The sequence below is a fragment of the Rhinolophus sinicus genome, linkage group LG06 (genome assembly GCF_036562045.2).
Source record: "Rhinolophus sinicus isolate RSC01 linkage group LG06, ASM3656204v1, whole genome shotgun sequence".
Taxonomy (NCBI): Eukaryota; Metazoa; Chordata; class Mammalia; order Chiroptera; family Rhinolophidae; genus Rhinolophus; species Rhinolophus sinicus.
The window spans coordinates 142021458-142034765 of NC_133756.1; the positions used below are offsets into that span (position 1 = coordinate 142021458).

Genomic DNA, 13308 nt, shown 5'->3' on the forward strand with positions numbered 1-13308 from the left:
AACTCTCTGGATAGGAATCTTAACTTCACCTCTTAATAGCTTTATAAACTTGGAAAATTGAGTCAATCTCATTTCCTTAGATTTCTTATCTGAGAAATGGAAGCAATAATAGTAATTCCTTATCTGTTGTATAGATGAAAGGAATTTCTACAAATAAAGCACTCATGTATAAATACGAAACACTAAATGTTGGTGATATTATTATATTCATAATTTTCATCAAGAACTTAGCATATAGAAAGCAATATGTTAAGGGCTTTATATACACTAACCCATTTATTTTTACAACTGTAGGAATTAGGTAATATTGTCATCTCCATTTTATAGAATGGCTAAATGAGATCTGGAAGAATTAAGCAATTAGATCTGTATGACATCCATCATGTTACTCAGAGACAACACTCAGGCTGAATTATTCCAGAGCCTACTTTCTCAACCAGGACACCATCCCTCATGTGCCTAAAAAGTAATGAAAGAATCCCTCTAATTTAAAATGACTGTACAGTGCATGCTTCTTCATTCCACTTTCCCACATTCTAGCATACTCCCACCTTAGCACCATCTAAAAAGAAGCTGCCCTTAGTGCCTATATTTTGGTCAAAATGTCCTTTGGTAAAAATGAAAACTGCTGTGACTCTGCTTACAAATCTTTGTGTCTATGGTCAATCAGAATAGTCTGGTGCAGTAGAATAAGGTTTGTTAACCGTGGCAAGTATTGGCATTATGTTATTCTCTGTTGCAGGGCTGTCCTGTACACTGTGGAATATTTACAAGCATCCCTGGCCTCTACCCACTAGATGCCAGCAGCACTTTCCCAGTTGGAACAACCAAAAATGTCTCCACACATTGCCAAATATTCCCCAGGAGTCAAAATTGCCCTCAGTTGAGAATCATTGCAGTAAGGAGTTTGAGACCACCTCTTCTTTAGAAGTGCAGGGAGCTGAAATAAGCTATTGACACATACCATGCTTTTTTCTAACTCCAAACTCTGATCAAGCCTTTTTCCCTCCTTCTTTGTTAAGCTATTTCCCTCCCTTCTCAACTCAGTGCCACCTCTTCCAGGAAGCTTTCTTTGATCTATTCCTCTTCAGGCTTCACAGCTTCATCTTTGTGTCCCTCATTTTTTTGAACTTCTCCGCTTTTTTCTATGTGTGTCCCTGTTAGACTTTGAGCATTGCAAGGGCATAGGATGTGTTTTCATCTGTGTACCTCCACTATCTGGTACACTGTAAATGAGTGTGCTTGTTGGATGGTTAACAAAATAATAAAAGTTGATCATATATTTTCAATGTAAGTATTTGTTCCCTGCTGTATAGTCAGCACCTGAAATAGTGTCTGTCACATTGTAGATGCTCAATAAATATTTGTAGAGTATTTGTCAAACATGTCAGATAAGAACATGACAAGTATTTTATTAGTTAGATATTAGGTAATATTTTAATTAGGTAGATATTAATTTGACTTAGGTTTTCTCTGTATTTTGGGGAAAGATTAGATTTTTATACTCATGATTAATTAGCTTTTTCATTACCATTTCCCCCATTACATTTACTCAGTAAACAAGAATATGTATCATGGAGGACAGCTCAGAGTAGGAAAAAGCAAAAAGTCATAGGCTTACTGCATTACAATGCATTGGCTTCAGAACTGGAAAACCTTGGGGTTGAAAAACACTTTTAAACATTATTGACTCTCACCACCCATTTCATTTACTCAATAATTCATTTAACAAACATGCACTGAATACCTACCACATGTTCCCTACTGGAGACGCTATACAGAAAGGACCTCAAAGAGTTCTTGGTATTGGGGGAGCATAGAGTAGAGCACCTATGCTTGGGTGGCCAAGAAAGGCTCCCAGAAGAAGAACATGACAGAGGACTTGGATACACGAAGTGGACAAGAGAGCAAAATCCAGGAAGAGGAAGCAATGTAGGTGAAGGCCCAGAATCACGCAACATATGATAGACCCATGGGTGGATACTGAACACAGAGGTGGAGAAAGGAATGTGTGAAGCAGCCAGATCGGACACTGAGAAGTCCCATACCTCCCAAAGCAGGCCATTCCATCTTTCAGACAGGTGAGAACGTGGAAAATTTTCCTTTCATTATGGCAAAATCCACTTCCCTCTGAAACAAAGCTATTGGGATCAGAGGATAAGGGCAGCTCTAGAGCAGCATGTCTCAGTGTAGGCCATGGGCCTCCTATGTGAGAACCGGCTAGAGAACCAGGGAACCCTCATCTTTAGCAATAAATACCGGAAGATTCTGTGTACATCACAGCTCTTGGGACATAAGCCTTCACGTGACAAAATGTGGCTGAGGACCGATGGCCGGCGTAAGCACAATTACATCCAAAGGTGAGAAGAAAAAAGGAATCCAATTCTTCCATGCCAGCACAGAGAACCTGAGGATGAAGACCTGAGTAGGTGTTAGCCTTGGTGAGGAACAGGGTTCATCACAGAGGCTGGGAGTAGATGGAATGAGGGGTAATCAAATGATGAGGGGATGTAGCCTATGTGGGGCAGAGAGGTAAGCTGAGTATGAAAACAAGAAATTTAGTGCCATCTAAATTCACTTTGAACTTCTGGGAAAACATACTAGCCATAGCTAATAAATGCTTTCCACACCTCTTTCTTTCCTTAACCTTCTCATCTCAAAACCCTAGCATCATCCTCCCCCACCCCGCACCAAGGGCTTAGGCTATCTTGTACCTTTGTAGGAATTGGAAAAGAGCCTCCCCACCCACCCCCCATGGTGGAATTAGAAAAAGGCAAATCCAACCCAGTCCCTCAGCTGTGTTCAATGAGCAGTGCCCTTTCCAAAGGTCACAGACTCTCCTCTTCCTTCCTTCCTTTCCATAATAGCTAATAAGCAACTACTATATGCAAAGAACTGTAAGAAATACGAAGAGAAGTATCCAATGAAGAAGAGTGCCACCATCACCCTCCCCCCTCCAAAAAAAAAAAAAAGATTAAGGAGAGAGGAGAATGGGCAAGAAAGGGCTTTCCAGAAAGGATATGAGAAGGCTGAGAATCTCAGACCTATAGATTCCTGGGAGAATCATTTATCCCAGCACTCCACTTCTGACCATTGTCTGGTCTCAGACAATCATTAGCATAACCATTAGCCTCTCTGCAATGTAATTATTCTTGGGCTGGCTTTCTCTGGCCCCCTGCCAAAGGGGAACATTCACAAATCTCCATATGAATTTGGGGTAGGGGATTTTTTATATACTCCTTCTAAAGGTCCACTCACAGTTCACAGCTAAGCGGGCTGTTCCAATGAGGTCTTTTCTCTCCCCTCATCACCACCTACTTGGGATACGGATGGTTCACCATGGCACCTATTTCATTTGGTCCTTCATCCATCCATTGAACAACATTCATTGAGCATCTATTAAGTGCTAGGCACTGTGCTGGAAAATGATGGTGACTAGGCAGCCACGGTTTCTTTCCTAAGAAAACTTGGTATAGAGGGAACACCACACACATTTACTTCACCAAAAATTACAAATCTGATTACAACAGGGGACACTGAGAGTGCAATGGGAGCTTATCCTTACTAAGTGGGAGCTTCAACAGAGGAGGATCAAATACAATGCCTACCTGTGCGTGAATCTTCACAATAGGAGCCGTAGAGTTCTGCTTTGGAGAATTCCTGACTCTCTACCTTGTGACAGTACTCTAAGCAAAGTCTCTCAGTCCCCACACACCCAACCCCAAAGAAGGGGTCCTAGTGTCCCCCTTATCATCTCATCCCCTCCTTTAAATTTGCTAGCCACACCTCGTGGGTTCCAAAGCAATAAGGATCAGATCTATCCTAGTCTTCCTCTCCTCAGGCATTTCTCTCTAGAAAGTCAGGAGTCCATTGGATGAGGATGGGATTGGGGCCATATTCCAGCTGCTCGGGGACTGCCAAGTTCCCTGGACTATTCATACACTTACTCTCCTGCAGCACGTAGAGAATGTTATGCTCCAACCATAGTTTATATTTTATTTTGAAGACTCTAAATTCTATTTTATTTTCATGGTTTTGTTTATAACCAAATCATGAAAAAAGATAAAGCACTTTCTAACCTGCTTCTGTTAGAAGGTCTATTATAATATCATTACTTCAAACAAGATAAGGACCTACCTCAGTCTACTTCAAAAAAGCCAATACTTGTTCATAAAATTAAATAAAGCTGGGTGATCCTTGCATTGTAATTTTCCACTTAACATGTACCAGCCAAAAATAATAATAATGTAAATATATGGTGATGGAAGAACTGACTCTGTGTGGTAAACACACAATGTGATATATAGATGATGTATTACAGAATTGTACACCTGAAACCTATGTAACTTTACTAACCATTGTCATCCCAATAAACTTTAGTTAAAATAAAATAAAAAAGGATATTTATTAACATAAAAATAATAATAATAATAAATACTGCCTCCTTCTATCACCAGAATAAATGCAACAAACTTGCAAGGTGAAATCCGTCAGCTTATTAAATCTTCTTTTTAAATCTTCTTTTTAAAAATGCATTCTCTTGTAGTTGGGCAATAAATTAAAAACACATTAATGCTGACTGTCAAGTAGGTATAGCTAATGACCTTAAATATAAACAAGCACATCATTTATGGATGCAAGATGAATTTATAAAATATAAATGTTCTGACAGTAAGAAAATATACTGCTATATTCAATTATGTCATCGGCTCAAAATACAATTGCTTCTGTGTTTGGTAAATAGATTAAATCCAGGTCACATTCCTGCGTTCAACCGAATTTCTAGTCACTCCTTTTCTCTAAATACTTGTGTTCTTTGTTTCTGCATGTTCTTAAGTGTCATCATTTATTGCTATAGGCGTGATGGCTATATTTAACTAATAATGACAGTGGTTGTCATTAGATTTTAACTCAGTAACACTAGTCTGACATATCATTTGAAGTATGTCTTCAATTTAAATTTGATTAAAATTACAAACATCCCATCCATTGTGTCAATCAAAATGTTGTAACCCTTTCCCTGAACTTTTCTGTGAACTTGAAATATGTTATGGCAGCTTAACGTTAAGGCTAGCCTTGGGTCACAAACATATTTTAAAATATGACTCTTGGAATAGAGCAGAGCAAGGCCATTTGGGGCTCCTTTTATAAAAGGATCCAATTTTGACTTACACCCCAGAAAAAAATTCTCAAGGCAAAAAGCACAATAATACTAAGAGTTCAAAGGCTATAATTCAGATTATAATATAATATCATGTTGTATACACAAGTGTTCAGTAGGCATTTTCATTTGGTTGTACGTATTTCAAGATCTCGGACCTACCAAACACCTTTGTTAGTAAAATCAGGTACTTGTGATGGCCTGTCTGAAAAACTGGTGGCAATACAATGTGGACACCTATTATATATGGTAGGCTTTTACACATATCATCTTATTCACTCCTCATAATAATGCAATGAGGTATATACTATTAGGCTCAATTTATGGATGAGGAAACTGAGGCTTAGAGAGATTAAGTGACTTGCCAAAATTCACGCTGTAGTTTGCTCCCTTGGCAGTGATGAAGAAAGTAAAGACAAATGTTTGTGTGGTTGTTCTCCTGAACCCAGCCAGCTATTCTGGGAAGGTAGGAGTGAACATAAGATACTAATTAATAGCCTTGGGATCTTAATAGCATTTGGAATCTTAGTTATGCTTATAAAATGCTATTCTCAATGTTCTCTTCAGATTAGGGATTTACAGACATTTAATATTCAAATAATTTATGTATTTTTTTTTAGAGAAACAAGATAACGTCCAATAATCCTTTAAGATATTATTACCTCTATTTTACACGGAAGAACATTAAAGCGTAGACCAGTCTATGCAAGGTCACAAAACAGAAAATAGATCTTGCAAGATCATCTGACTTCAAGTCTAGTGTTCTTTCCACTAAATAACAATGCATTTTTCATGTCTATCCTAACAGATGTCTGAAAACTTCAAAAACAAATGGTTTGAAAGGCAAAAACCTCTGACACAGTTACTATAGAATATATAAAGGAATTCTCAGATAAAGTGACAAGCAAGGTAGGCAGATAGCTGCCTAAAAGATTTAAAGGTTACTTTAAAATTGCCTCCTTTTGTTTCAATGACATTACTTATTCTTATGATACTATCCTTTTTATTTCCTTTACAACATTTCACCACTGTCAATAAATACCTTATTTAGTTCTTTATACACGTTCTTTATCTCTATATTGCTCCTCCCATCTCACTAGGACCTAAGTTCCAGGAGACCTCTATCTTATTCACACCATACCTTAAAGCTTGACCCAATGCCTGGCACATTGTAGGGACTCAATGAATATTTGTTGAGGGAATGACTGAAAGAACAAATGGTCTCTTTTTAACTATTGCTCTGGGAACCACACGTTTTTTTCTTATCTGCCACACACTCTTTCAGCTCTATTCTGGGAGATAATCTCTCTGTCAATTCTTACCCATGCAGCAAACAAGGTGAAAAAGATAATATTTATAACCTTTCTGAGTTAATATTCTAGTGAGAATTAAAATGTATCAGGTTTCTTTGCAGTTGTAACTGAAAGGCCTTATCCAAAATCCTTAGGTTGGATGTGATTCCATAAATAGAAATTTTTGGATTTCAAAAAGTTCATATAGTGCATATATCCTAATGGTGCATATACACAAATATTATGCTCAACAAGGTCTAGGGTAGCAGCCCATAATCAAACACTTGAATATGCCAAGAATTTAGATGTTTCTCAGTGATTTGATATTTTAAAATATGAAGAGATGCTGCCACCTGTATATTTCTAAACTTTCCTGTCGGCTAGGACTTTTTTTTTTGCGAGTGGGGAAGGGAGTTGGTGGTCTATCTCTTCAATTATCTTTAGATCCACATCTATTTATATAGTAAGGATATGCTACATACTTATTTACAGGTTAAAAACTTTTGAAATCAGGAATACATAAAACGCATGCCTGTAGTGTTAGCCTCACTTGTAGAAATAGGTAAAAGCAGCAGCACATGCTGTCTCAAAAGAAAGTGGGTTTTTTTCTCTATAAATGTCATTTTCCTACTTTTGAAGGTATGCAGCCAAGTGGGAGATAAGATGGGCTGACAAATAATCTCGCCTAACACCTATACTATTCAAACAATATGATAACAGGGAATTTGGGAAAATGCTCTCTAACTCCTGCTGTAGCTGCCCGAATTCAGTAGTGGACACCAGGCGAGCATCGGTATTCGTTTTAACAGGGCTAAAGCAGCCATTGGTGTCAGCAGCACTGTAGCATTGTCTTAAGATCCAGCAGCAAGAAATGCAAGGTGTGATGTGATGTGGGTAGTGGGTCACTTCTTGAAACTTGTGCTTTTAACCCAGCCATTTAAAAATCAACACATTCAGAAGACATATAATAGAACAGAATATAATGCACAAACCAGGTTCATTAAACTAATGCATTTTTTGAAAAACAAAATATGACAGAACATTTCATTACTGACGCAGATACGAGACAAAGTGTTATGCTGCTATTTATAATGCGTCTTGTGTGTCGTGGAATTGAAATATTTCCAAATCATCAATAATTAAAACGATGAGAATCCATCATTTCACTGACATTTACTTCTACATGAAAAGATGGCCTATTTTAAATGTGCTCACACATATTCTTGTCAATCACAAGCTGTCACAGCAAATTACTTCATTTTGTAGAATCACATGGCAGGTAGCAGAAAACCTCTAGGTTTAAATTTAGATCTTAGGTGTAATATCAAGAACTCTTTTCATGGATTTTTTTTGTGTGTGTGACTACATCTTCACAATACAGTATACAAAAGACATAAAATCTTATTCATAATACTCAGTTACACCTGGTTAACAAAACTCAGCACTGAAATGAATCAGTCAATGTAAATGATAATTCTGAAAACCAAAGAGAATAGGATATATAGGAAAGAATTGAAATATAAAACTAAAAAATTTTTTTAAACAATCAGAGCTCCATACAATGGAAATTTGACCTAATGAATTAGGTCCAAACAGTTTTTTTCCCTCATCCTCTTTAAAACATTTAAGCAACTGCAGGGTGTGAACCTATTCTTATGCTAGGTTTGCATTGCTCACAGTTCCTAGCAGTTGTAAAGGTGCTGAACTTTCATAAACCCCATGAATCTGATGGAAGAATTTTCTCTGTGCCACTATTAATGCAGAAGATTCAGGAAACTGAATATAACCTAAACTGCATGCCCATAAATCTGAAAACTTTTAAGTGCTTTTTCAAATAACTCATTAACTACATCTCCACAATTCTAGCAGAATCATTAACACGTTTCAGAATCTCCAAATGCCAGAATTATGAGACCTAATAAGAGTTGATTTTCATCAACTGTTTTTATAAAAATATTTCTATTTTTCCCATAGACAATTAATCTTTCTGCTTAAGCATTCAACTTCAAAATGTAAGAATTATTCCAATATTGCATTTCAACAGGGAACGCTTCATTTTAGTCTTGACCTTGGCCTGACCTCTATATAAAAGCTTTGTGTTTCGAGGTATGTGATGAATAGCTCTCTGGCTTTCTATTAAATCCAGTGCCACTGGTTGTCAACAGTGATGTTCAAAGGGGTGGTAGTTAAAAAATCAGAGATGTTCTGTACATATTTTTCTACCTTAGTAAATCTGGAAATAGTTCTAAGTAAGGCAATTTTCACTGTCTACGCTGCTTTTCCAAAGAACAAGAAAAAAATGAAGTCCGGAAATATAATCGCCAAAATATACATAGACTTATTTGGACTTCCTGTGCCAGAAATAAAGTAAATTTTCCTTTGGAGGACCCACTTGATTTACACTGTTGAACAGTGTTCTCAGTTTTAAGGACTTATAACTTATTTACACAGTTTAAGGTCCTTAAGGATGAGGACTTCTATCCCTAGGCCAAGGACTACACATATAGTAGATACTTAATAAATACTTACTGGCTTAAATTTAGATTAAATTGAATTTAAAATCAGAGATGAAAGAATAACGATAAAAAATAAATTAGTCTATGAGCCTCTTTATTCATCTGTCTCTGATCTAGCCTTGTACCTGGTACATAGTAGGCTCTCAATGGATGTTTGCTCAATGAGTGAAAATAGCATATTAAAGCAAGGACTACTTACTGACTCTAATGCCTGCTGGTTAATTGTATATAAAATATTCTTGCTTATTTAAAAAGATAAAAGAGTAATACCCAATTCTGCCAACTGTTTTACCCCTATTTACCTTTAGCATGTTCAATTTTCCAACTTCTGAGAATGCCTCCTTACTCTAAATTTATCTACCACCTTGAAAACCATTCATAAATATTTTATTTTATGGTACACTCATGACAAGTTGGCAAATTATTGATTTATCTGTAAGACACACGAAAGGTAATTTTAACTTGATTTGAAAGTGTATGACATATATATGAAATATGTATATATGTGTGACATACATACATATATATAGAATATCCCCATACCCCTCTCAAATTATCTAAATCAAATTGTACATATTACCACATATATACTTATATACACACATATATACATACATATCATATTTATTTGCATTTACATTCTTAATGTTCTGAAAGAAACCAAATGTCAGTCTTTAGGCTTATCTATGAGCTTAACTTAGATGAGTGTTTTTTTCCCCATTATACTTATCCTAAGTCTTTTTAATGGACATGTGATATGCTAGTCTGTGTCCAAGCTCACCTACAATTTCTTTTCTCAAAAGACAAGGCACATCTGCCACCTGCTCTACTCCGTGTCCCAGCAACAACTGTCGAGCAGCATAAAGATTGATTATCAGTCAAAAACCATTGCACAACACCAGATTTTGGTGGGTTAAGCTTGCTGATCCAGCAAGAGATGGTGTGAAATTTTCAGGAGTGTGTGCCAACATTTTGGTGCTAAAAGAACAGCAGTGCATGTCACAGTGAAACACAGCCAAAGATATGCAGACAAAGCAGAGAAGTTTTTTTGTTCTGGACTTGGCTTTAAAAAAGATAAAAGAGAAAACAGAAAGTAGGAGGAAATTAGTTTGTACATTTAAAAATCATCCACTAAGCTGAGTCGTGTGTGTAACGTTGCTAGTTTTGGCATACATGTCCAGGAAATTTTTGAAGAAGCTTAGCTATAAGTAATTTTTATTTATCTCTTCCACAATACCATTATCATATGAAAGGCAAGTAGTCCTTATTAATAAAAATAATCAAGGATCTTAAGAAAGTCCTCATTCCTTAAATATCAAGCACTCATTCCTGAATATAGAAAAGACACAGAAACATTTCCCAAGATTCATGCTTATATAGGCATACATGCGGATGATACAATGACTACAAAGTAAAGGTAACCACATTTAAAGTTAAAGCAAAATTTGAAAAATATATAGGTCTACACTCTCACATAGGTAGTTTTTACTGAGTACTGTAGCAACAAGTTTCTTTACAAGGACCAAATTATCTTCAACTTTCTATTGAATTAATGAAATTATTTATTTCCTGATGATCAATCATTATCAAAGAGACAGAAATCACGGTATTATTTTATATAATAACATTAATGGAGAAAGAATTTTCATCACCTCATCTTTAATGTATTCCAGAATTACTTTTCTTCTATTTATGCAATTACTGTCTAGACTTGCCTTTGGTTCACCAGCTTTATAGCAGTTGCAGGAAAAAAAAACACACAAAAAAAAACTTCTAATAAGGTATAAAAAGCATAGGGGAGTATAGCAGTTAGAGACAATGAATTTGTATGACAAAGTTCGTGTCATTAAAATGTGATTACCATATATAGGACTTGATAACAGACTCTGGGTATGACACATATTTGGAAGAATATTCTTAGATAATGGTACTTTCATTTCCCTCTTGAAATGAATTCTTTACAACTAAAGAAAGAAAGAAAAATGTTTGGTTTTTATTTTAGGAAATTTCCACATTTCTGACATGTTGGAAACAATGCACTTTTTTAAAAAGAACTTACCTGCAAATATGTCTAAAATATTATATATTTATGTGTATATTTTATATATAATTTATATTATTAGTTATATTATGTATATATAAATATGTATACATTTCAAGGTAAAAAAAAGTCAAGCTGAAGCACTTACCTTATGAAAAATTTATTAGGAAAATTACATGTATATAAGAATGATACGTTCATTACTGGCCACATTTTCATAATTATGTTAATGCCATCTGAAAAAAGGCCAGTAGTGTAAATGAATAAATGATACTGGAAACTTTGAACTATTTTCTGAGAGAGTAAGTCTAATAAATCATATCTGTTGGGTGTCACAGAAACTAAACAGTAAATTCAATAATCTCTGATTTAATTTATTATATTTTCACCATTTAACCTCCTGCAGGCTCCCTAATGTCTATTCAGATCTATATTAAATTAAGCACCAATGCTAATGAAGGGCAATAAACGTGGCTGTCAGTGGATTTTTCTTTCATTAAGCACATTATCCTCTTACTGAGCTGTAAATGCGTAAACATTAGTTTTGTTAAACCATGCAAAAAAGACAGGATGAAAATCATTTTTTAATTGCACCCCTTAAGGAATTTACTACATGTGAGGATAGGTCTTTTTTTTTTCCTTTTTTACCTTTAATTTTTTTGAATGGATCTAAAAAGGGCTCTCCCATTGAAACATAAACATCGGCTTCAAGGGGTATATCTTCAGGTTTGAGGGCTTCAGTGCCGTCTGCCAAGAACACTCGTCGTGCGGCCATGTTCAGATTCAGCTTTTCCGTGCACTGCTCCAGCAACTAGAAAGAGAGCAAGAGGTAAGAGAATGTGATTTACAACAAAGGAAGTAACACATTTCCATGAAACAAAAGGTGCTAACAATCAAAGTAGAAACTCACTGAGTCACTTACCAGAGTTAAGTAACTTGAGTAACTCCACCAATGGAGTTATTTTACTAGCAGTTGAAAAATATACAAATGAAAGGTAAAGCACAGCACTGAGAATATGTAAGGATTGCCTAATTTTAGTCCTAAATATTCTGTCAGTTTAATAACTCTACAAGATATAAAGCCATGATACCTGTTTATTTAAATATACTACTTATATATTGATAAAAAACGAAAGGAATGAAATGCCTGTGAGATCTATGTATATGTAAGCAATATACAGATTCATATTACTAAAAAGAAAATATTAACACAGTAATTGTCATCTTTCTCATCTCTTATATTATAAACAGAGTAAAGAAGAAATAAAGCACTGAAAACTTTTGAACACTAGTTACCAAGGTGATGGTTGGTACAGTAACTTTGGCAAAGACTGTTCTAGATCCATTTTTGTAAGCTGTTACTCTAATCACTCTGGGTTGAAGTTTGTGTCTTTGAGACAATCGATGCCAATTCTGGGCTGACTGAAATTTTAAAGAAGAGAACGCTGCAACTCTGAAGGAAGAAAACACACAAAAATCGGTGCATTAATTAGTAATTAATTAGTAAAACCATTTAAAAATATTATCCTATATTTTTTACAGATATAAGCCCCGATGATTGTTCCTAAGTATGCTTCAAAAACACTTTTTATAGGCTACTTAAATATTTAAAAATGCTTAATACAGGATAAGTTTGCCCAAACTATTCATGTAAAACACCTATCTCTGAATAAATCATTTTAATCATTTTATTTATAAAACATTACAACACTCATTTTAAAAATTATATTTATATATTAATTATGTTTTGATAGAAAGCAAATAAATGTAATATAGTCTTAACATCATGAAATAGCAAATAGTGGAGATTTTCCCTTAAATTTTCACGTTTATCAAAGTTCTTTGATTTTTAAAAAATATTTGAAATTAAAATAAATTATAACTAAATTTTTTATTCTAAGGTTAACTGTAATTGTTTTCATTTCAAATCGTTTGGGGGCAGTAAGAGAAAATTTCTAAGTTTTGTCTTCAGTCAAAATCAGTGTCAAGCCTTATTATAAATAACATGGCAGATTTTTTACTTCAGAGTTCTCTAACTAACCTGGTTAATTTTTAATGCCAGAAGAGCAAAGTAAATATTTTAAAATAAAAACTTTTGGGTAATTAAAATCACAATATATCCATCTACTCAAATATATCAAAATAAATAATAGGAGTATCAGTTTCCTGTCTTTTTTTTTTTTTTTTGAACAGTGCATTCTATTCATAAACTCTTAGGTTAAAAATTTATGATAACAATCTTGATGTGAAAACACACAAAATGGTTTTACAGCATGTTCATTTCAATTTAATTTTATT

The 13308-nt window shown here is 34.9% G+C and overlaps 1 protein-coding gene across 1 annotated transcript in view; it reads right to left on the reverse strand.

Annotated features, from left to right (window-relative positions):
* LOC109450800 (doublecortin domain-containing protein 1) overlaps positions 1-13308 on the reverse strand; it is a 241412-nt gene that overhangs the window by 193909 nt on the left and 34195 nt on the right. The window contains exons 4-5 of the mRNA XM_074337083.1: positions 12307-12463; positions 11659-11821 (exon numbers count right to left, since the gene is read on the reverse strand). Of these exons, the coding sequence (XP_074193184.1) occupies positions 11659-11821; positions 12307-12463 (320 nt within the window). The remainder of the gene's footprint in view (positions 1-11658; positions 11822-12306; positions 12464-13308) is intronic.